This window comes from Camelus dromedarius, chromosome 2 (assembly GCF_036321535.1).
Source record: "Camelus dromedarius isolate mCamDro1 chromosome 2, mCamDro1.pat, whole genome shotgun sequence".
Classification (NCBI taxonomy): Eukaryota; Metazoa; Chordata; class Mammalia; order Artiodactyla; family Camelidae; genus Camelus; species Camelus dromedarius.
Genome location: NC_087437.1, coordinates 22,124,665 through 22,148,385, shown reverse-complemented (window position 1 = coordinate 22,148,385; position 23,721 = coordinate 22,124,665). Strand labels below are relative to the sequence as shown.

General features: G+C 46.3%; 1 protein-coding gene across 1 annotated transcript; it reads right to left on the bottom strand.

Annotated features, from left to right (window-relative positions):
• Nucleotides 1–1,024: 1,024 nt before the first annotated feature.
• On the bottom strand, nucleotides 1,025–6,167 carry CHST2 (carbohydrate sulfotransferase 2). Its single transcript, XM_031448212.2, has 2 exons — nucleotides 4,687–6,167; nucleotides 1,025–4,580 (listed from the first exon to the last, which is right to left on the bottom strand). The coding sequence occupies exon 2, from the start codon at nucleotides 4,396–4,398 to the stop codon at nucleotides 2,806–2,808; it is 1,593 nt and encodes a 530-aa protein (XP_031304072.2). The 5' UTR covers nucleotides 4,399–4,580; nucleotides 4,687–6,167; the 3' UTR covers nucleotides 1,025–2,805.
• Between the last annotated feature and the right edge of the window lie 17,554 nt (nucleotides 6,168–23,721).

Sequence of the window (23,721 nt, the reverse complement as noted above, 5' to 3'; positions counted from 1 at the left end):
TCATTGATATGACTATCTTGGCCGTTAGTGGGAACTACACCTGTCTCCCTTTCCTAGAATGCAGCTTGGTACAAATCTCCGGAGCAACAATTCACCCTGTCAAATTACAGAGCCCGGGAGTGGTGGGGGGAGAGAAGGCAGCTGCTTCAAAACAAGGGAATTACAGGCGGAAACCCCGTTCAGACACAGCAAGGGGAGAACTGTTGATGTTTTGCTTAAAATTTCATCTGAGCAGAGACCACGAACGTGCTGCCGGCTGCAAAGCCTCTACGTGGCATCTCACATTTTTTTAATATACAAGAGCCAAAAAGATTTAACATACAAGAGCTAAATTCCACTGTCACGCAAAGTCCTTGGATATACTGAGAGAAAAATGAATTAATTCAACTGCTTAAAAATCCGTCACTCCAAAAAACTCAGCACGAATTTTACTGTGATTAAGTGAAAAGAGTTGATTCTAATGCCACATGAAATTTGTTTTTAAATGGTTCTTTTATTCAGAGTGGTTGCTTTTTAATGATGCTGTCTTCATTTCCTGCTAAACCTGTTTCATCTATAGTCATTGAACATTAATATTTATTTTGTTCATTTAATGTTGAAGTATTCTTAAATTAAAGCTATTACAGATATTCCACTGCTGCTGAAGATGATTCAGTATAGACACTACCATGAAAATATCATAGAAACCATGATCAATCTGGTTACTAAGCTGTAATCTGGCTTAATAAACACAACACTATAAACTATTTTAGTAAATCAAGAAATAGCCATTCTAGAATGTGCTATAAAATCCACTGCTAAATACATCCTTTTTTTAACCTCTGTGCTTCTTTATCTCAGAAATTGAGTGTAGTTAATTGCACACCATAATGAAAATTATACTTAAGATTCATCTTGTGTTAAAATATTTCCCATGTACATATTATTTTTCATCGTATTTTCCTTGAAATAAAATCTTCAGCATTTAACCGATAGATTGGTTTGCACAGATCTCACAATCAATTATTGTAAAATAAAGTCAGAATGAGCTTGAACTTGTACCGTATTTAATGTAATATATAACTATACTCTCTTGTTCCTATTTAGGCTTCATAACTGCTTATCACAATACAACATTCTGCAGAATGCTTCAGTACAAATGGGCTCAGGACAGCAGCAACACCAGTACCACTGCAGGAAAATTGCAATGGTTTTTCCCCTGGAAATTAACAAATCTCAAAAATCCAACATACTAATTCATAATTCATTTTTGTTTCCTCTTTCCTGTAACTTATTTTTCCTATCTAAAAGGAGCTCTTGGTTGAAGCCTTATACTGTCAGCAACATGTTGTAACTTCTTTGCAATTTTACTTTTAGGAAACATTATAAGGAAAGGCAATGGGCCCCCCGGACATTCCAGGTAAACCAGTATGAATTCACATTCTCTGAAAAAGAATATGAAAACAAATATATGTATACATGTGCATGGCTGGGATATTATGCTGTATACCAGAAATTGACACACTGTAACTGACTATACTTCAATAAAAAATAAATAAATAAATAAAAATTCACATTTCTCTTTTGCACTAATTTGGTTGGGAAGCCAAGAAAAGGGGAAAAGCTTGTAGGTGCCCTTACAGTTCTCAGATCAAACTTCCCTTTTCATATGCCTCCATGGACTGTGCCAGAAGCTGAAACACACTCCAAACACATACACTTTCTGTCACTTTTCTAATCAAAGAAGTTGCTACTGTTGCCAACACAATGTTCACACTAATTTTTGAGGTTTGTGTTCTCATCATCGTAAGTTTCTTAAATCACATACTTTTAAAAAAAAAAAATCCTTTTTCTGAACTAAACACAGGACCAAAACATCAGTCTCTGCTTCAAGGTTTCCCCGTCTCAATAGTAATCAAAACCAAGTGCCTTCAAATCCTAAGAGGTTGCTTCTTCCTTTCTGTGCTCCAAGTGGAAGAGGAAAGTAGCCCTGTGCTTTTTCCTCCGCTGCCCTGCTTGGTTTTTGCCTTTAGAATTTGAAGATTTGTTCCCATTCCTGGGCACCTGACAGGCTGTGATTTACATGTGAGAAAACAACTCCAAGGTTCTTATCAAGGAATCAGAAGCTGTTCCCACCCATCGTGGCTGTTTTCTAGGAAACAAACGGGCAGAAGGGGTGGCGGGAGGGGAAGCAGATTCTGTCTGAAGCTGCACAGGACAAGTAACACAGGTAAATCCAAAGTAACGGAGGCAAATATAAAAAAAAGGAATATTATTTATTACCTTCTTTATTAATACTCACATATAACCTTTGTTTTTTACACAAGTCTACTTTAGAAGAATGCCTCCTTGGTTTAGTTTGCCCAATGGGGCATTTTGCTCCTGGACCACTTCCCCTTTCTCCACCCCAACCTCCACATCCAAATGACTCTTTTACATGTTCACAGATAAAGGAACATTTTGTAAACAAGATCGGGGTTACTGGATCTTGATTTAATCAACATCCCACTTTAAAATGGAAGGTAGAGGAGAGGGTAAGAAACGGGAGCAAAGGGAAAGGAGAAAAGGTAGTGCAGAGAAGAGGAGGGGAGGCTGGTCTGAACTTTCAAGTCTTGCCTTTTCTGAGATGTGTGTGTACTGTGGCTGTTCCTTGAAACTCAATGACTCAAAACATTGACAGCAAGTGCCTGTGTGGTTATTTATATTACGTATCTATAACAGAATATGTGGGCTTCCTCAGTTTGGATCTGGGCTGTTTTTGTTGAAACACACCACAATCCTCCTGAGGGTGTCTCCACAGGGAGTCAGGTCTCCCTGGAACCCTTCTCAGAGTCGGGGTTTCCGGAGCAGGGTCTTGCTGAGGTCTTTGACCTCCTCGGGGCTATTGACCCGCTCGTAGCCCAGCACGGCCATGGGCTGGTAGCAAAACTCCTCCACCTGTTTGATCTGCTGAAAGGTGAGGGCAGTCCGCCAGGCGTTGGCGGCCTGCGTGGCGTTGCGTGCGGACACCACAAAAGGCTTGGAAGAGGAGCCCGAGCCACTGGTCATGTTGAGGGCAAACTGCTCCATTTCGGGGCTCACCAGCAGCCCAACGAAGTCATACACCCTCCGTAGGGTTTTGACGGGGTCTCCCACCAGGTCCTCATACCGCACCACCAGGTAGTGACCTTGCAGCCAGTCAGGGGGCTGCAGGGCCGTCTGCAGCGTCTTGGCCATGCTGTTGCAGATGACCTCCATGGCGCCAAGGGCATGGTAGTCTGCTGGCCCTCCCATGCCTTCCTTCTTGGGACCCAACTTGTGGCCAGCGGCCTCCAGAAAGGGCATGCGGTGGGCTCGCGGGTCCCGGCTGCGCACCACCTGCAGGCTTTCACGGATGAGACCATGGCGCGAGCGGATGCGTGAGCTGGCCACAGCACGGGGATCGCGCACCAGGTGGATGACCTTGAGGTCTAGGGCCGGGTCGCGCAGCAGTGGCGCCAACACGGCCACGTCGAAGACACGCACGCCCTTGATGACCAGCGTGCGGTACTTGCGGCATTCCTCCTCGAAGCGCGCCAGGCGCTGCGGCGGGCACTTCTTGCACACGCGATCGTCCACCAGTCCCACGACCTCCTTGCGATAGGCGGGGCAAAGTGGCGACGAGCACACCACCTTGTTGGTGGCAGCTCCAAAAATGCCCAGTGTGGTGAGGTTTCGACCCCCGCTGCCAGCGGGGCTGTACAGCTGGAAGACCGAGAGGTCGCAGCGGTAGAGAGCGCTCAGCATGTCCCGCGCCGCCCCTTGCAGAGAAACGGCGTCCCCTGGGTACAGTTTTTGCCACACGTGCCACACTGGCTCGTAGAGGAAGAACACCTCGGGGTTCTGGTTGAAAAGCTCGCCGAAGAAAGACGAGCCTGAGCGCCACGTAGTGAACACGTACACCAACTGCCGCTTGTCCCCGCTGCCCCCCGTGCCCCGAGTACCATTACCAGGAGGGACTGCTGCCCCTGCCGCGCCGGCCCCGGCTGCCGGAGCCGCTCCGACGGCGGCGACCGGAAGGCGGTACGGGGTACGGGGATCCAAGCGGGTGTGTGCGCGGGGCGGCACGGCTGGAGGTGGCCCTGGGCGTCCCAAGCTGCCCGCAGCCGCGCCTGCCACTGCACCCGGAGGCCCGTCGGGGCTGCACTGCTGCAGTGGCTCCTTGTGCCACTTGTAGTCCAGGAGGTTGAGCATGGTGAGCACCAGCAGCAACGCGTAGCCCGCGCACAGCACCAGCGCCTTCCTACGAAACACCTTCATTCCGAGCGGGGAGGCGGGCCAGCGGCGACCCGGGCGCCGGGGCCACGGCGGGAGCAAGGCGCGCGGCCCGGCAGCAGGCGCGGCCGGGAGCAACCGAGGGGGCGCGCCGGCAGGCAGGGCTCGCGGCGGGTTGCGGCTCATCACAGGTACTGCCCCGGCCGGCAGCGCGGCGGAGGCGGCCGTGCAACCCGGGAGCGGGACGTAGCGGCCCGGCTTCGTGCGCGGGGACTGGGGCCGCGGCTCCGAGGCGGGCGCGGCAGCAACGGCGGCTGGTCCCCGGCGCCCAGGGCTGGCTCTCCCATGGCAGCGGCTCCGAGAGGGACCTGCCAGGAGAAGCAGAGTAAGCCCGTGCGCCCCAGTCCTCCTCCCCAACCGCCTCTTCCCCCTAAGTAACGCCCACCCTCGGGTCTGCCTGGCTCCCCCGCTCACCTGGAGCCGCGGGCGCGCCCCGGAACGGCCCGGGATTACGGCCCGGCGGTCTGTCCTGCTGTCACTCGTTCCTTGATTTCGCGAGCGCTGTTTTCCGCTGGGGGTCCCCGCGCCTCAGAGGGAGCTACGGGAGTCGGCAGCCCAACCTCTGGGCAGAGTTTCCGGGCAGCGGACGCCCTGCGGCTGAGGAAAGGAAACTTTCACCGGGCCCGGAGCCCTGCTCTGCGCTCCGCTGAGCCCAGTGAGCCAGGCTCCAGCGGCGTCTCGGCCGCCCTCTCGGGAGTGTAGCTTCCTTCCTCGCTCTGGGGGACGAAGCTGGCTGGGGGAGGTGGGGGGAAGGGGGCTTATACGGGACCCAGCTCCCGGCAAAGCGGCTCCGCCTCTCTCGCTCTCGGCCTCCGCGCCCCGAATCTTCCCATCTCTCTGGCGGCGGTGGATGGGGCGCAGCGTGACCCTGCAGCGGCGGTGGCGGCAGCTGCTTCTTCCATCACCCAGAGGATGCCCGGGCGGGCATTGCCGCCAGCCCCGGCCGCTCCGTAGCCTCCGACTGGCCCGGAAACCCCCGACACACACAGCTCTCGGCAAAGGAGCTGGGGTCCGCAGCGCTCCTTTGCCCACCCCGCACCCGACACCAGACTCTTCAGGCCAATAAGGTAACTGGGCAGAGAAAGCCCTCGCCGCTGCTGCCGCTGCCGCCGCCCCGCGAAAGCAGCGCCCAGGAGGATGCTGCTACCCGACTCTCCCTACGCCGAGCCGCTGCAACGCGCTCGGGCCAGCCTCTGCGCGGCTCCTGCCAGCAGACGCCGGGTTGGTGCGCGCCGCCGTCTGTCGCTGCGGCTCCTCCCCTTCACCGCGCTGCCCTCCTCCTCCGCGCGTCCCGTGCCCGCCCCCTTCGCGGCACTCAACTCCCGCCACCGCCGCCTTGGGGGTTGGAGATGCGGGTGCCGATTTACAGCGGCGCCGCTTGGGCCGCCATCCGCGCGGCCGAGGCCGTAGCAGTCAGTGCGCCAAGCGCCATGGCGTGGACACGGGGTTCGAAGCGCTCGGGCGCCCCGACCTCTGGGAAACTTGGATTCTGCGTGCGGCTGCCGGACTCAACCGCACATTTTTGCTCTCGGAAAGAGTTAGCGATAAAGTTTGGGCAGAAACTCCCCAGCGGCTTCCCACTCCACTCTTCCTGTGGGTCGGCACCGCCGGGCCCCTCCGGGAACCGAGGACGCCCCCGCCCCCCGGAGCGCTCCGAGGACGCCGAGCGCCGCTTTCAGGCTTCCCGCTCCCAGCTCGCCCGTTCCAGCTGGCGTAAGGCTTCTCCCTCACCGAGGAAGTAATAAATCTTTCTGACCCTGGGGTCAAAGAAGACGCTTCAGTTTTCCGGAGGAGTGTGCCGGCGGGGCGTCTTCTCCCAGCTTTACTCCACCTATGAAGAGGGCCTCTTCGGTTTTATTACGCCCACAGCAGCCAGACGCTCTCCCAAGCTCCGCTCGTGATGCTGCGTCCTCTGTGACTGACGTCCTCGGGAACTGGGGTGATGGGGGTCGGGGGTGACTCTTTGTTCTGATTTACAGTAAAATACTTATCTTGCTTCTTGGTTTTAGAGATGAGATCAAATGACTTGACCCTAAAGGAAACGCCGTTGTTGGAAGTAGATCATTTTCAGTTGGTTTAAGTACTTTAAGACAATGAGGAACCGCTTTCTGTGTGGGTCTCGCTCGCTCTCTCTCCCCTGCCCCGCCTCGCCCCGCCTCGCCCCGCCTCGCCTCGCCTCACCAAAGGAGACTAAGCCATAGCTCAGTTTCATCCGCGAAATGGAGACAATTGTAATAACCTCCATAACTGAACAGTGATGGGGAGTTAGATGTCCAGATGATTAAATCTCACGTGAGCCCCAGGCTGAATCACTACGAATCGCCACGGTGCCAGAAGCTGATAACAGACTGATCTCCTGGAGGCGTTTTTCTGCGTCCTGTCCCGATGGACTTTTTAGAAGTTTGACAAAGTTAGGGCGTATTTATTTTTGAACTATTTGATGTAGCGTCTCTCAGCCAGAAGATCCTTCTAAATTTGAAATGTTGTTTGTGCCATTATTCTACACTGAGTCTTACAGAATCTTGGAAGTGCAAGGATTCTTGGAAAGTGACTTAATTCATTTGAGGTTTCAGGGTAGAAAAATATTCAAAGAACTTGACTTAGCCTCATTTCCCAGAAAGATCCATAATGCCACAGTAGAGTTTAGATCATTTTTCCCCCTGTGGTTCAAATAAAGTATAAGGATGAGATGTTTCTAGGACAGATTTTATGCAAATAGTGGGATAATAGAGATCGAATTTTAAACGCAGCTTTCCCAAGTAGCATAGCATTATCTCTGGGAGCGTTCAGGACAGACAGACGTTTTTAACTGCTGTCTTCAGGCGAAGATGATAGTTTAACTGAGTGACATCACGTCTCTGCATTTCTAGACCCACCCACTTTCCTTCCTGTGCTGTCTCTATCCCTGTCACTTCTTCCCTCTACTCTTTTCCCACAAAAACTAAAGTGATATTGACACATTCAAAAACTGATGGAAGAGAGAAGAAATTGAGGAGAAAAGAAAATCTCAGTGTTAGTATTCAGCATGGTTCCAAAAAAAATAATGTCTAATATTTTAAATTTAGTCCCTGGCTTTGTGGTTACTCAGAAAGCATGTGAATTGCAGTTATTTGATGGATGGACCCTTTTTTAAACAATTGTTTGCATAGACACAATTTTGTCTGCACTTTTGTAACACTTCGCTGAAGTTGGCAAAATAGAAAATCCATTTGCCAGACGCCCCCACAGTGAGCGCTCAGCTGGCATAAATGTACAGGTTCCAGCATCTCCACCCTCTCCTTGTTTGCAAATATTTTGCCATATTGCCCCATGTCAGTTAATTCCCAACTTTGTTACAACTGATGACATCCAAAGACTTGATAATGCCTTCCTTCCCACATTTGTTCAGCAAGTCCTTTCATTTTAATCCGCTTATCCCTTTAGTACAATCATGACCCAGGCATATAATAAGCTACATGATTTCATTGGCAGCGAAGCCAGTCATGCCACAGGTCTGTCCTTCAGCTCACTGTTGAGTTCATTGCAATTCAGTCTTTTCCAGGATGCTCCTCGGTCTCTCTCTTCTCTGCTATCTGGGATGTGGAAAGGAAACTGCTGTTGGAAACTTGCTGTGGCTTTTATCTAATCTTGGGCAGAGAGGGGACCTAACATTCTGGGGTGCCCTAGGCCCAGTGCCCCACCTGTGAAATGTGACAGATCTTCCCAGACCTTCCTCCATAGTCTGCACTGGGAAAAGATGTAAGGCTGCAGTGCCCAGACAGTTCCTGTCCAGGCCTGTCCGTGTCGCTGGGGAGCTGCAAGTTTCACCTCAGGAATGCCTGCCCCTGGACATCAAGATAGATTCAGTCACTCAGTTTCAGCAAACATGCATTTTCAGTGGAACTTCAGTGCACAGAATTAGATTAATCATAATCCTTGATTGAAAGGATAAACCACAGTTGCCATTAGTTAGAGGGTGGCCCTTTTCTATTTTATATGATTTTAAATAATACAATGAATATTCATGAATTCATTATGGAGCCCAGGAACCTCCAGAGGTAACCAGTCTATTTAATTTAGTTTAAAAACTGAAATGAAATAGTCAAGTCCAAGGGGGAAGAATTGGGGGAGGGGGGCTTGCCTTAAATGCAAAAAAAAAAACAAAAAGATATAGCCTGAATACTCTTATGATTGTGAAGGAAATGAAGCAGTCAGTCATTTTAAATAAGAAAAATAACGGTCCCAGAGGGCTTTATGGGAGAGTTCTACCAGACTTTTAAGGGCTAGATAATTTCCACCTTATACAAACTCTTCCAGAGAATAGAAGAAGAGGGACTTCTTCTCCAGCTCATTCAAGGGTATAACTAGAGAGGGTTTTCAGAGAAATAGGTTCTTTTCACTGATTAATATATATGTTAAACTCCTAAATAAAATATCAGCAAAACAAATCTAAGTGTGGCAATCAAGCTAGGTTTGTCTTAGAAATATAAGAATGATTTAATAAATATTTATTAAGCACCTAAAAGGTGCTAGTCTAACTCTGTGGGAAGCAAAAGTGAAACAGACAGGCCTGGTCCCTACTTTCACAGAATTTACACCCTGGAATGGGAGACTTTTGGTATACGTGCACTTCAACAGATAGGTGCTATGGAAAAAATAAAATAGATCAATGTTGCAGGTGACTGGAAGCAACTCCTTTACATTGGGGAGGTGACCTTTGCAAAGGGGAGGTGACCTTTGCAAAGGGAGGTGACCTTTGCAAAGGGGAGGTGACCTTTGCAAAGAATAAGGAGGCAGCCAGGTGAAAACTGGGTATCACTTACATGTGTAATCTAAAAAATAATACAAATCAATTTATTTACAAAGTAGAAACAGATTCACAGACATAGAAAACAAATTATGGTTACCAAAGGGGGAGGAAGGAGGGTTAAACTCAGAGTGTGGGATTAACATTATACACATTCCTGTATATAAAATAGATAAACAACAAGGACCTACTTACAGCATAGGAAACTGTATTCAATATCTTGTAATAACCTATAATGGAGAAGAATCTGAATACACACACACACACACACACACACACACACACACACACATATATATCTGAATCACTTTGCTGTACACCAAAACTAACACAATATCATAAATCAACTATACTTCCATTTTTTAAAAAAAAGAAAAAAAACTGAGGGAAGGGCATTGCGTGCAGACGATACAGCAAGTGCAGAAGCCCTGGGGATATTTTTACAATACCTGAAGAGATGTCCTTAACATTAGACTTCGAAAAGCCATCTGTTAAGAAGCCCGGAAACGATGTTATAGAAGAAGAGTGCTCAGGCTTACTTCTCCAGCAACTTACGTGCTCATCACCAAGCGTGTCCCCCAGGTGTTGTCCTTGTTTGAGCACCACTTTCTCCTCCCCAGGCTCCACCCGCATGTGCTCAGCCTTTCTGCATCTTCGCCTTTGAGACCTGGACCAGCCATCTACCTCCTGGCTCTCACCCCAGCCTCGAAGATTGGCAACAAAACCTTGGCATTTCTTTCTGCAGTTTTCCCTCCCAGACGTTGGCAGACAGGGATGGGCTAACTGGACCAGGAGAGATTTTCCTCTGCCAGACTAGACACCATCTTCTCTAGTGTGCCAGCCATTTCTTGCTGCCTGTAGTGGGCATCCCCTTGGGTTCTGCCCACCCACATCCATTCTTCCTTCCTTTGGTAACAATGTCTGAAAGACTCCACCCCATTGTATGTGGCTTTGGTGGGAACTTCGACCAAGAAACCCGCCCCCCTCCTCCCAGGGGGAATGTATGTGCTCTGGGCTCAGCAAATTAGATGAAAGTTGCATTCATTTTCATTCTTTCAGTCAGTCTGTAGACACTGAGCTCCTACTATGTCCCAGGCAATCTATATCTTCATCAGAGAGACCAAAAGATGGAAAACAGTTGCTGCCCTCCCATCCCAAAAGTGGACCCTAGAGAGACGTCCCATTATTCTCTCAGAAGGGACCCTGTCCCTTTTAAGCCCACTATTTGGTTTTTCTTTAAATTTTGTGAGCTACTCCAAAGGCATCCACAAATTCCTCTCCCCATCCCCCCATTAAATTTGTGAGAGTCAACTTCTGTTACTTACAAACAAAACTTCGTGGTTGACACAGTGACTTACTGCCTAATTCCAGATTTGATTTCATTCATGCTTTGTCTTTGTGTCTTGTTCTCCATCTGCCCTTAAAGCAGTGCTTTCTCTTCTGAGTTCCCACCTTTAAATTTTAGGATCTCGCCAGCCAGGCATCCTAAGAAACTCCAGCCTCTGCATCAGCATCACTGACCTCACCACTCACACCTTTCTCTGGACTCATTTATCACCAACTGGACTGGAAAAAGCCAGTTTTCCACCAGTGTCTTTCTCCTTTACTATTCACAGAACACTTGACTACTTACTTCACTTCTGACACTTCTGGTCACCAAATGTGTGGATTTTTTTCCCTCCGCACCAAGCAATTCTGTGGCACCAGGTGGTGTCCAGCAACTTAATTCTGATGCTATTTACCTGGAGATAGCATCAGAGCCCAGAGGTCAAGGGCTTAGTCCCACTAGACTGCCCCACACTTCTGCTGCCAATCACAAATCCAGATTGTTGCCTGGGATTCTGGCTAACTGGTCATAAGTAATAGGTTCCGGCGACCCCCTCCTCGGGTTCAATTAATTTACTAGAGCGGCTCACAGAACTTAGGAAAAGTTTACTTGTGTTTATTGGTTTATTATAAAAGGTTATGATAAAGAATATAGATGAACAGCCAGATGGAAGAGATGCAAAGGGCAAGGTATGTGGGGAGACGCCCCCTGCGGGCGCACCGTCTTCCCAGCACCTCCCAGTGCCACCAACGACATGCAAGTTTCTTGAAGCCCCTGCTACTGGAATTCAAGGAGGCTTCCTCATGTAGTCATGACCAATGGTTAACTCCATTTCCAGCCTCTCTTCCCTCTCTGGAAGATGTGGACTGGGGCTGGAAATTCTAAGTGTCTAATCATGGCTTGGTCTTTCTGGTGACCAGCCCCCATCCAGGAGCCACCCAGGAGCCCACCCAGAGTGACTTCATTAGAACAAAAGATGTTCCTAGTGCTCTTCTGACTTAGGAAACTACAATGGTTTAGCAGTGCTGTGTCCTGGGGCAGAGACCAATATATATATTTCTCACTATCTCACACTAAGATTGATTGGGGCATTTATTCAACCTGTGATGTACTGGGCCCTTTTATTACCATTTAATTACAGCCCCACATTCAAAAAAGATAGTAGGAATTTGAGGTAGCCCGCAAAGATAAATACAAGAAAATGCATTCATGTGATTTCCTTCTTCACTGCTTTATTCCCAACACTGGCACTGTATCTGACATCTAAGTGCTCAAGCAATATTTATTGGCTAATTTACTATGGGTCCTTAAAAAGGAATTATGCAGTATAGAAAGTGCCCTGTTTCCTTAAATATGTCTCTATGTTCTACAATAAAAATAACTGTAGAGTTGGGGCAGAAGGTGCTGGTTCTTATAGGCCGTCAATGCAATCTAACATTGTAACGTCAACGCTCAGTTCAGTAAAGGTACTTTAGTGTGGGCTACGTCCACCCTCCAATGGTAGGGCCCGCTGCCCCATCTCTGCAGGCTGCGTGAAGCTATCATCATGCCCACGTGTACCGGGATGAATCTCCTCTAGGAAGAGGCTTCTTGGAGAAACTACTGCCTGCAAATAAGAGACTCAGCTTCTGTCAACTCTTCCTGCATCTCCACGCCAAACATCTCCCAGCAGCGGCCAGAGCTGTGTCTTGCGCTATCTTCAGCTAGAAAGTGGTCTTGAAGCATTTGGAAAATCATTTAATTCCCCCTACTTCCCCCCTCAGTTTCCCAGGACTCAGGAGTTAAGAACACACTAAATGGGGTTGACTGGAGAGTGTGCAGCATGCCTTGCTCTGACCACCGCCCTCATCCCCAGACTGGAGCTCCAGTTCCCAGAAATTGCTCCTTGGAGCAAACCTGTTCTCTCCATGGACAGCCTGTCCCCTGACAGTTGGGTACTCAGGGGTTCGTCCTCTCTATACCCCTTAGGCGATGGCCAACCCCTCACCTGGATCCATCTCTCACCTGGTCCTGATCAGTCAGGAGCGGCTCTCACTGTATTTTGAAACACAATATTTGAAAAACTGAAGGAGCTTTGACACTGAGGTTTTAGTCCATGATCATAAGTGCTTTAAAAATAATCAACCAGTCACCAAAATCAACTGTCATGAGGAAGCAGAGATAACATCACATTAATAGAAACTCCATGGGACATCCACATGGCTGTGCAGTAATAGAATTCTGTTTAAAACAAATAAAGGGCTGTCTAGTGTGATATACCCCCTGCCTTCAATGTGACTTCTACCTCAGGTACCACCATCTCTGATAAAAGGCTATCAACTGGAAAACTCTCTCTTTACTGACAGAAGAAATTAAGTTCCTTGAGATTCAGAAACAAGATGTAGTGACTCATATACAGAATTTGAAATGAACCCTGGATTAAATTTCCTACAAGTTGACTTACGAGTTCTATGTTCTTGGACAAGGTCTGTCATCTCCTTGGGCTTCAATTTTCCATCTGTAATATTAGGATATTAATAGCTGTCTCTCCAAATGGCTAGAAAAATCCAGGTATAGGAGGCACACGGCGTGGCTCAGAGTGCTCAGAAAACAATAAGGACTCTTCTCCTTCAGGAGGAATGAACTCCGGGTCTGCAGGAAAGAAGGACGCCATATCATTTTCTCAACCCCTTCTTCGGTAGGGACATTTGGGGGTCTGGTTTGGCGAGGGCTTTTTTCAAGGTAGGGAACATTCTGGTTGAAGTTTGCAAGGGTAGAAGATGGGGAGGAGGGTTCAGTGGTTAGAAGAGAGGATGGGGACTTCGCAGCAGGAGCTGACCTTGGGATTCGTGGGACTTGACATCCCCTGGGACTTGCTTCTCGAAATGTGGTCGGTGGATCAGCTGAATCAAGGTCACCTGAGAACTTGTTAGAAATGCAGAATCTCAGGCCCCAGATGACTTCCATCAGAATCCAGATTTTAACAAGATCCTTGAGTGACTGATCTGCACATCAGAGTTTGGGGAGCCTGGTAGCAGCCATTCTGGTATTTAAATGAGTGGAAACATCTATAATAAATAACTTAGGGTCATGCAGGTAGGGGGCTGGTTTATCACTCCTTTTTTCTGTTTCATAAGATTATCAGGTGGCTAGTAGAGGCTTCATCTGGCACAGCTGCTAGCACACATATTAATAAGAAACGCCTTCCTCCCCACCGTCCCTGCCCCAGGTGCGGACCAGGGCTCGCAGCTCGTGAGCAGGAGCCTTCGTGCAGAGCGAAACCTGCACAACCGCATGAGGGCCTGTTCTTGGCACAAAAATAAGTAAAGTAATACTGACACGTTTCCAAAACTCGTCCATCACTCTCAGCTTCTGTATTTACCAAAAACAACAGAAATAGCTCCCTCGCTTGCATTAAATAGAAAGAAAAAGAGATTACGGCCGCACTTAATTACAGAAGCAGTACACTGTACATCGGTTGCTTTTCTGGGCCCCTTCCTGAGTCTCATGGTGCTCGTTGCCACGAACAAAAGCAAATTCCATTCCGGGCAGCATTACCTCCATTCTTGTAACTTACAGGCAGGTTATTACGCAGAAACACAGCAATTTTCCACAGATGACCTTCGTGCTTATGTGTGTCATTTCTATGGTGCATCGGTGAACGAGGGAGAATGTACAATTTCACGCATACATTGTTTTGGCAGTCACAAGATAGAAAATCCAATCGGTGAAAAATTTCAGAGGAGGAAAAGGGGTCTCAACCTAGATTGTTTCATTCTGCATCTCCTCAGTCTGTGGTTGGTCCTCCCCACACTCATCATCTATTTCAGCATCTGAGTTCTGAATTCCCAAAGTTTGATGTCAATTCTTTATACTTTGGCTCAGATCTTGCCTTGTTACATGCCGAAAAGTTGGATGCAATTTTGGCTCAAAATGTAACGTCTCATTAATTTTCAGATCATAATGCTTTGTCCTTCTCCAGATTTCTCTTTACTCAGTCACAGCATAACATGTGGTTTGACTTACTTCAAAGGAACAACCTTTCTGCTTAAGCACAGATTCTGCCACATCCATTTCGAGAGCACAGAATGTTTTGTTGATTTGTTGAATTGTTTTCTTTTCCTTTTTCTTGTTAACTGTCTATTTTTATGCAAGATTTCATTGTTAGGACGCAACACATTATGCAGAAAAGTTTCTCCTGCAAATCCATGCTCCACTTACAGTTTCGGGAGACAATCTGCTTTTGAATACCCCAGGTCAAATTCCAATCCAATAAATACCTAAACTCCTAGCCTTCGTATGAAAATATATCATTCTTTTCCTCTCCAGCCAATGCCTCATTTCTCTTTATTTCAGGATTTAATTGACTTGAAATTCCAATGCAACGTCAAGAAATTAAGGATGTATTGTACTAACATATCTGTTTTGATTTTTATAACAAATACCTGGGTTCATCTAGGTGTATTTTTCCATTACCATTTTAGTGATGGTTATCTTGTTTCTTTCTCCCCCAAATCTCCTCTGCCCAGAGCGTGGGCGGCTGGTGGGCTTTAGACCTCCTGTTTCGGGCCATCGCTTTCTGCTCATCATGGAGAACCAACGTCCAGCCATCGCCACCGCCTAGACTCTGCCCAGAGAATGAAGACTTGATGGACAGCATCATAACCCGTGGCATTGCTTCTGACTGCGGGCAAAGTGGAACTAACAGTCACTGATGGCAGAAGGAAGCCCTCTCCCTCGGGTGAAATTAATTCTTCTCACTTAATATGCATGGCACTGCTCTGGAAGCTTCTGGATCGCTGGCCTGTTGAATTCTGTCTATAATGATGTGGAAGCCACAGCACCTTCCCCTATTTGCAGCATTTTTGCCGGTGTCACCACATCAGAGCCCTTGGGGGGTCCATCTCTCAAGTTTTGCCCTTCTGCTCAGTGTGCTATGTTGGAGAAGAGCCTGAGAGAGATGGTGCCATCTGGTATGTTTTGGCTGAATGGCATTGTTTCTGCAAACAGCTGGATTTGTCCAACCATATTGGCCATCAGCTTGTGTGTTTACAGCCCTTGTGAAACTCCCATGTCACTCAGGCAGGCAACTGTTTACTTATGTTCTGAAGGAAACCCTCGGAAATATGTGCTCAGTCGCTGCAGATGTGCCCACAGCTTGCCCACAGTCCCAGCCTGGGTCAGCAGTCTTTTGCATCCTTTTAAATAACCCACTCAGAATATCCCCTAACAGATTATTATCCATCTGGTAGTTCAAGTCAAAGTGCTGAATATGCACTATGTGCTTTGGGGGTTCACATTTAATCTAATCCCATGGTTCCTCTTGATTCAGAAAGCCTTTATTCACCTACAAGTCTCCCCACATCACCAGTTCTTGCTGTCAGTAGAAGATACACAGTGTCATCTCTTTGCACAATCATGGTTCACTTTCAAAGCAATTTACAGATGCTCACCCTGGCAACCTCCCACCAGAGAAGGGTAGAAATTCCAAGAAGACAGGAAATGAAGCACTAATTTTGCCCATGAATAGCTAGGTCCAGTAGAATTTTAGCATCCTTATTTCATGGTGTCCTCCAAGGACCACTGGATGCCTAGCCCTGCACTAGGTTTATAGAGAAAGCATGAAATGACGACTCAAAAAAGAAGATCTTCTGTCTCCACCTTCCCACATCCAAGCATTCTCCTCCCAATCTCTCCCACAAAAACACCGCCAGATGGGTAGCAAATATGTGTCTAAGCTTCATGGGCAATGTGAGAGATACATACACGTACTGAAACTGATCTTGTCCAGGGTTGCAGTGCAGAGCCCAGGAAAGGGGAAACCACCCAGGGGAATTACAAGTCTGTGATCACCAGAGGGATGCTGACTCTGTGCTCAGAGGGTTCTGACCTCCAGCTCTGTTTCTGTTCTCTAGATTCACAGCCCCTCTCAAATTGTGCTCCAAGGACTTTCTCAAAGTGGCATTTAAACACTCTCCTCTCCTGACCCACTGAATCATTATCTCCAAGGGTAGGGTCCTAGAGAAGCCCTCTAGCCGATTCAGATGCACACTTAAACTGGGGAACCCCTGTCAACTGCAGTGCATGCCTTGACCCTCAGGTTTTCACAGTCATTTCCCCATTTTGCAAGGCTCCTGGCTCCAATCCCCATCCATAGACACGCTGAAAAGCTTCCTCCAGGAAGGTTTCCGTGATTACTACGGGAAGAAGAACAACCAATGTCCAGAGTTCTTTCTGTCTGTAGCTGATGTTTGAACCACTGAGTTAGCTGTGCAGAGTTGTGTATGTGTGTCTGTCTTCTCCTTGGGCAGTTTTCCAAACCTCATTCATTCCTCCTTCATTTTTACTCCTTCTTCTCATGTACGGATACCACTTGTTTTATTGCTTATTTAACATTCTCTTTTATCTGATTCACTGTTCAAGACCTAACCCATGTTTATTTTAAATAGAAATTGTGTATCACCACCATAAATGGAAAACCATTATCATTTTTTTACAAATGAAAAGTAACCAAAAAAAAAAATAACAAAAAACAAAAGGAAGTTATTAAATTCTAGTTAGATTATAGCCTGTAAAAGGCTTAAACATGCTCTCTCTTTGTTTTGGGGTTTTCTTTTGTTTGTTTTGTCCTATTTTTAAAGGAGGAGATGTTTAGCAAGTATTAAAAACAGTTAAAGACAAACCAGCCCCAGACTGAAACTGAAAATTATTCCTTATTCTTCTGAAAACAATCTGACATACCATGAGTGGTAGGGTTCCTAGTCTTTAAGAAACACTGCCCTAGGAACTGAAAGTTTCTCAAAGACTATCTTATGGGAAATGTAACAGTTGAAAAGTAGATGTATTGCCATTTAAGAAACCAGTCAGAACATTTTATAATACTGTCCCATACATCTTTAAAATGGCTTAAGGACTTAGAACAAGTGCTTTGCATATGGAGTGCACTGAACAAATATTTGTTGGGTGAACGAATGAAGGAATGTACAAACATCTTAGCTGTAAAATTGATTTTGCAACTTTCTTCAGTTTAACTGCTCCATTAACCTTTAGTGGTTCAGTTCAGTGTCTCCGTGGTACAATACAAATTCTACTCTGTGAATTCCTTCCCCTTTGTGGCGAGTTCCAGTTACACAATTCAAGCAGACAGCACCCGATTTGCATGTGATTTGATTACGGTCAGAATGCTCATTAACGGAGGCAGAAGTGGTGTTGTTTGTTTGCTTGTTTAGTACACTTTCCATCTTGTATGCCAAATCACCCCATTCATTATTGTTAGGTCATGAAAGACACGATTTATGGGAGCCACTGGTTGGCTTTTACGTGCGGGTCTTGGTTTAGGATTGTGTGTCTAATTTTAACCCTCCAGTCACTAGCTTCTCTGTGGCTGAGGGTTTGTGTTTATGCCTGGGCAGCCAAAAGCAGTTTCACTCAACCTGTAGCTCTAGCTCCAGCTCACTGAACAACTTCTTCATGCTATTTCCTTATTAACTTAACAGTAAATATTTCCATTCCAGGCTCATGAGCATTGCAAAAGATGCTAGCAACTCTGTGCATCCAAAATCTGATAATTCCATTGAAATGCTTCTGTGAACCATATCCATACATACAATTTGCTTTTGTTGTTAAGCTTTATAGTTAAGAAAGAGCTTTTAAAGACACTCATTTGCTTTTGAGAGCATCTAGGCCTTCTTTTCAGAACAGTATATAATCAATTATTTTCAAACATCAAAGCCACGTGGGAACCACACATGCGGTTTTGATGATCAGGAAAAACACATTCTGCTTGCCGTTATACTTGGCATTTTTATTCATGCAGAAGATTCATATATTTAGCACATATTTTTGAGCAGCTACTGGAGGCATGAGGTCAACACTGTATCACCACCTAATTAAATCACAAAACATATAAATAGTCCTCTTCCATGCTCCATCTTGTTCTGACCTGATTCTGGGGGTTCACATTGGTATCACCTTTTCCAGAGTGCCTTTTGGGGATGATATATCGAAATCTTAAAAATGTGCCACTCAGGAGATACGACTTCCACTAATGATCAGCTTGGTTATTCAGATCAGCACACCCACTAACTACAAAATGTGGCAGTTATATAGTGCTGAGGACCAAGAAAAACCAAGCAAACCTCAAAGGAGAACAAGCAGAAGGCATGCTGTGGCAGATACAAGGCCTGGTAAGGCTCTTGGAGGGTAGAGCTCAGTGGTAGAGTGCGTGCTTAGCATGCACAAGGTCCTGGGTTCGATCCCCAGCACCTCCATTAAAATAAATAAATAAACCTAATTACCTCCCCACCGCCCCCCAAAATAAACAAAAATAGCAATAAAAAATACTTTTAAAAAACCCTGTAAGTGTTCCCCCTTTAAAAAAGAAAAAAGACTTGGTATAAAGCTCTTGTTATTCAGATAGGGTGACAGAAGTGCAGGGACAGAAAAATGGACCATGGACTAGAAGAGACCAGGCAGATCCATCCCAGACTCATGCATATCTGGACCTGAACTGTGACAAAGTTGCCACTGCCAAAGGGTAGGACAGAGACAGTCTCTCAATAAATGTTGCTTGGACAATTGAATGTCCGTATGGAAAAATGACACTGAACACCTATACCTAAAACTCAGTGCCAGCTAAGTTACAAGCCTCAATGTGAAAGGTAGAACATTAATGCCTTTAGTGTAATATAGAAAACTTAGTGATCGCAATAGAGAAAAAAAATTGTAAATATACAAACGCACTAACCATGAAGGGAAAAAATATGCCTTTACATTAAAAAATAAGAGCTTCTGTTCATCAAAAAAAATAGCATAAAGAAAATGGAAATACAAACCATGGAACAGGAGAAGATATTGCAACACATGTAAATGTCAAAGGACTTCAGTCCACATTGTACGAAGAACTCCCATAGCTTAGTAAGAAAAAGGCAGGTATCCTAATAAAAAAAACTGCAAAAGACTTGAATAGGCTCTTCGCGAAGAAATAGGTTGAAATTGTCCATATACACAAGATGGTGCTGAATCTTATTAGTAATCAGGGAGATGCAATTAAAGACCACGAAAAGATATTACTACACACCACCAAATTGCTGAAAACATAATATCTGGCAGCACCAACTGCTGGTGAGGGTGTGAACTTTCATTTGCTGCTGGTGAGAATCGTAAATTACTGCTAATTTGGAAAAAATGTTTTGATATTATCCAATAAACTTGAAAAAGTTCATACCCTATGACTTAGCAGTGCCACTCATAGGGGATGTTTGCTAGAGAATCTCTGGAGAAGAGACAGACCAGAATCCTCAAAACAACGTTGTTTATAACATCTAAAAATATCCAAATAGATCAATAAATTGTACAGTCAAAGAATGGAATATGAAATGAAAAGAAATGAAGTAGAGTCTAAACAAAAACATGAATCTTACAGACACCATTGAGTCAAAAAGAAGCAAGACATGAAATACGACCTCATTCCTATGAAGTTCAAGAACAGGCGAAATTCCACTGTTCTTTTGATGTATAGGATGACAATATTACGTTTTTTTAGAATCAAGGAAATGCTTTCCACAAAAGCCAGTTAGTGGTTACCTGTGCGGAGGAGAAGGCAAATGGTGACTGAGAAGGCGTTTGGGGGTGTTTACAGGGGACCCCAGTACTCTCATTATTATATTTTTTAACTTAGATGGTGGTAGTTGAGTGTTTGTCTTTATCAGTATTCATTATAACGTATATTTTTATGTACTTTTCTTATAAGATGAAAGGAAATAAAAGGGGAAAGAAGGAAGGCAAGAAGGGAGGGAGGGAAAAATGAGAGAGAGACGGGAGGCAGAAAGACCCCAGCTGCTGGACTGAAGGCAGGCTTGTGACCTGTTTCGATGCAGATAAGACAGTCCTCTCAGGCATGGCAGAGCAAGGTGGAGGGAGCACCGTCCCTGATTGACCACATGGAGCCCAGCTGGCCCCTAGTCTCCCAGCCCACCAGCCTGGGCCACCACCTCGGAGAAATAGATGTCCATCCGCTTAAAGCCACTATATTTTGCAGTGTCTTTGGGAGAGCAGCACTGCCTTTTACCATAACTAATACAGTTGTCTACACCTCAAATCAGGAGATTTCAGATAAAAATTCAGATTTCTGTTGAAAAATCTGAAGATCTGGTGACACTGGAACTGTATGCTCGTAAGATAATGTTCCAGAGCCGAGTGCTGGCTGTCCCCTCAGAAGGGCCATGTGATGAGCAGCTCCCCAGAGCCCCCACCTGGTCCCTTTCATCTGTTCATGGTACCTGCCGAGCCTCTGAGAAACTGGCCACCCCAGCATCACATGCACTGTTATCAATCGGTTCTTCTGATACAAAGATTTCATTTGCTTCCCACTGCCAGCAAGATTTTGCCCAACCCTCTTAGCCCAGCATGGGAGGCGCTGCATTCTTACCCCAACCGTGTTACCCTCCAGTCCTGCACTCTCAGAGCCCCACTTTCACCCCCAGGCTCATGCTGGTGGCCCTTCCCAGCCCAGGCCCCCAGCCTCTCCTCTCTGCTCAGGCAACCCCACCCCTGGAGGGCTCCTCAGTGCCCATCACCTCGTCATGCTCTAAACTGCTAAGACACAAATCAATTGTCTGTGCTTCTCAAAAGAGCACAGAATTTCAGAGCTAGAAAAAAAAAAACCATAATGAAGGGAACAGAGAAATGTAATGAGAGAATTTGAAATCACAAAACTAGTCAATGGTCAATTTCTGAAAGGGAAAACCTGGACTCCCCAACACCTAGCCCTTTTGACTCCATCTGATTCATTAACTTCTCCAAGCCAGAGTTTTATAAACATTTTTTTAAATCACAAAACACAGTAGGAAACCAACTTTACATTACAACCCTGTACAAACACACACCTCCCCACTCGTTTGCACGTGTGCACAATTCACAAAACATGAGATGCACTCTGATCTTTTCTAGTCTATTCTATTTTTTTAATACTGTCCTTAACCCCTAATTATTTTCATGACCCATACATTGTTTACAACCCCCACAATCTGAAAAACGTTCTGCTCTGTGATTCCGGTTTGTCTGGTCAGGGGGCAAGGAGCTCTGCAGTCCTGGATTAGCCATTTTGGAAGCTCTGAGACTTGGGGAAATTGCCTGACCTCTTTAAGTCTCAGTGTTCTGATCTGTAATATGGGATAATAATGTTTACTAGGTTGTTGTAAGGACTCAAGATAATGTGTGTAAGGATTTTTATCCCAGTGCCTCGTACACAACACATGGTCAATAAACAGAGCCTTTGTTGTCAGTTTTTCTTTAATATTTTTGTGTTACATTCCTCAACTGCATGACAATTTTCTTTAGAATGTCACGGCCCCCAGAAAGCAGCTTTGCACCTGCCAGGTTCTCAGTGTTTACATTGGGGACAGTGTCCTGTCATCTCCTGGATTCCTGCCCTGAGGTCCCAACTTCAGGAATCAGCTGGTAGAGTCTAAGTGGAAATCGGGGGGGGGGGGGAATGTGGGAAGAAGGGAGGAGAGGAGGCGGAGTGTTCCCTCCTCTGATGCCTGACCACCAGCCACCCAGCCTCCTGAACACAGATTTAGAGGCTGTCAGAACTACAAAGTATCTTCAAGGTGATCAGAATAAAACTCCTCATGTGGGGCCCAAAGGGAACATGCCCTGGTAGCAACAGCTGGAGGGATGGGACAGAAGTGTGGTACTCAATTTGGGGGAGGGGAGCTTTTAAAAATGACACACGCACATGCACAAGGACACACACACACATGCACAAGGACACACCCACATGCACAAGGACACACACACATGCACAAGGATGTACCCACATGCACACATGCGCACACACACACACACACACTGAGTTGTCTGGTGAGAGTAATAGTATAACATGGTGCAATAGCCCCATTTTACAGTTGAGGAAGCTAAAGTCCACAAGGTAACTGGCCAAAGGTCACCAGCTCACCCAGATCTGGGCCAGGAACAGAGTTCTTTTCTCAACCAACACCTTTCCCCCTGAGCAACTGCTAGCTGCACGCTTCCAAATCTCCCTGAGATTCCCTCTCTGCCTCTCTTCCCTGGATACAGCCGGGGACCACATTGGTTTTGAAAAGTCCTGGCCATTTCATCTTCTGTTCCCATTTTTTATAAGCAACAAGGCTGGTTTGGGTTAATTTTTGTTTTTTAAATCTCTGAGGAAAGTAACATTGAAGACGTGTGATATGGAGGTGTAACCATCATACTGGCCTCTTCAGAAACAGCCCCAAAGCTTCAACCGTGGAAACGTCTCCATTGGTGATCTCTGAAGACACTGCCGTGGACCACGGAAAACCCAGCTCCCTTCCCATCCTCACATTTGCCTCATTTGATTCTGGAAATCAGAAGATAAGCACTGAACCATTAAAATATTATAGAGTCACTAACAAAGGAGAAACCAAGTGAGTTTATTGGCAGCCTGCACTGCTGGCTCGGTCACCCAGCCTGGGGAAATGCCGAACGTTTAGGCCATAAAGGACGGGCCAGGCCCAGTCCACTCCGTCTTCAAAATGCAGGAATTTCTCATAGACAAGAGGCTGAACAACAGTTCGAGCTCTAAATTTCTAAGCTTTTGTCAGTTTAAGTTAGTACTTTAATGCAATTTTAATAGGCAGTGATTTTATTTTGTATCTAATGAAATCAACAGAGCATGGAAATAGACATCAGAATTCGGAAGATAATGAGTCTGTTAGCTCTGCTGCCAGCGTTGCTGAGCGAGGTATGGTACTTAAGGTACAAAGAATAGACTGCTTCAGAGGAGGCTTTTATTAGCTTCATTAGGGTGGACATCAAATGAATGATTTCATAGCAGATCTAATTAACCAAAGAATGTGCGGAGGCTGCATCTTCTTCCTGCTAATTGGGCATCTAGACGCCAGGCATGTTTGCTACCTTAGAAATTTAGCCTACAGATAAACTGGAGAGTGCTTTGTGGAAAGTGTTCCAAGCCAGCGGGGGAGGATTTTATAGCAGAATTTTGAACAAGATAAAAACTTTCCAACCCTTTGGCTCCTGACAGTGGACCAAGGACACTGGTCTATCTCACCCTCTTCCCCAGACACCAGGAAAGGTGGTATCAGCAGACCGAAGTTTGAGGAATCCCCGGGAAATGGTTTGACTGTGGGACAAAGAGCAGAGAAAAAGGCAGAGCCAGAGAGTAGACGTAAGTGGAGGGTAAGGGTCAGCCAAAGGGAACTCTGGGGAAGCTCCAGGTTCTGCCAGAGACAAAGGGCTGTCCTGGGGCGAGTCATCAGATTGCACTGAGGGTGGTCAGGGCTCTGGGCAGTGACCACTGAAATGGAGCCAGGGAGAGCCGACCACAGCAAAG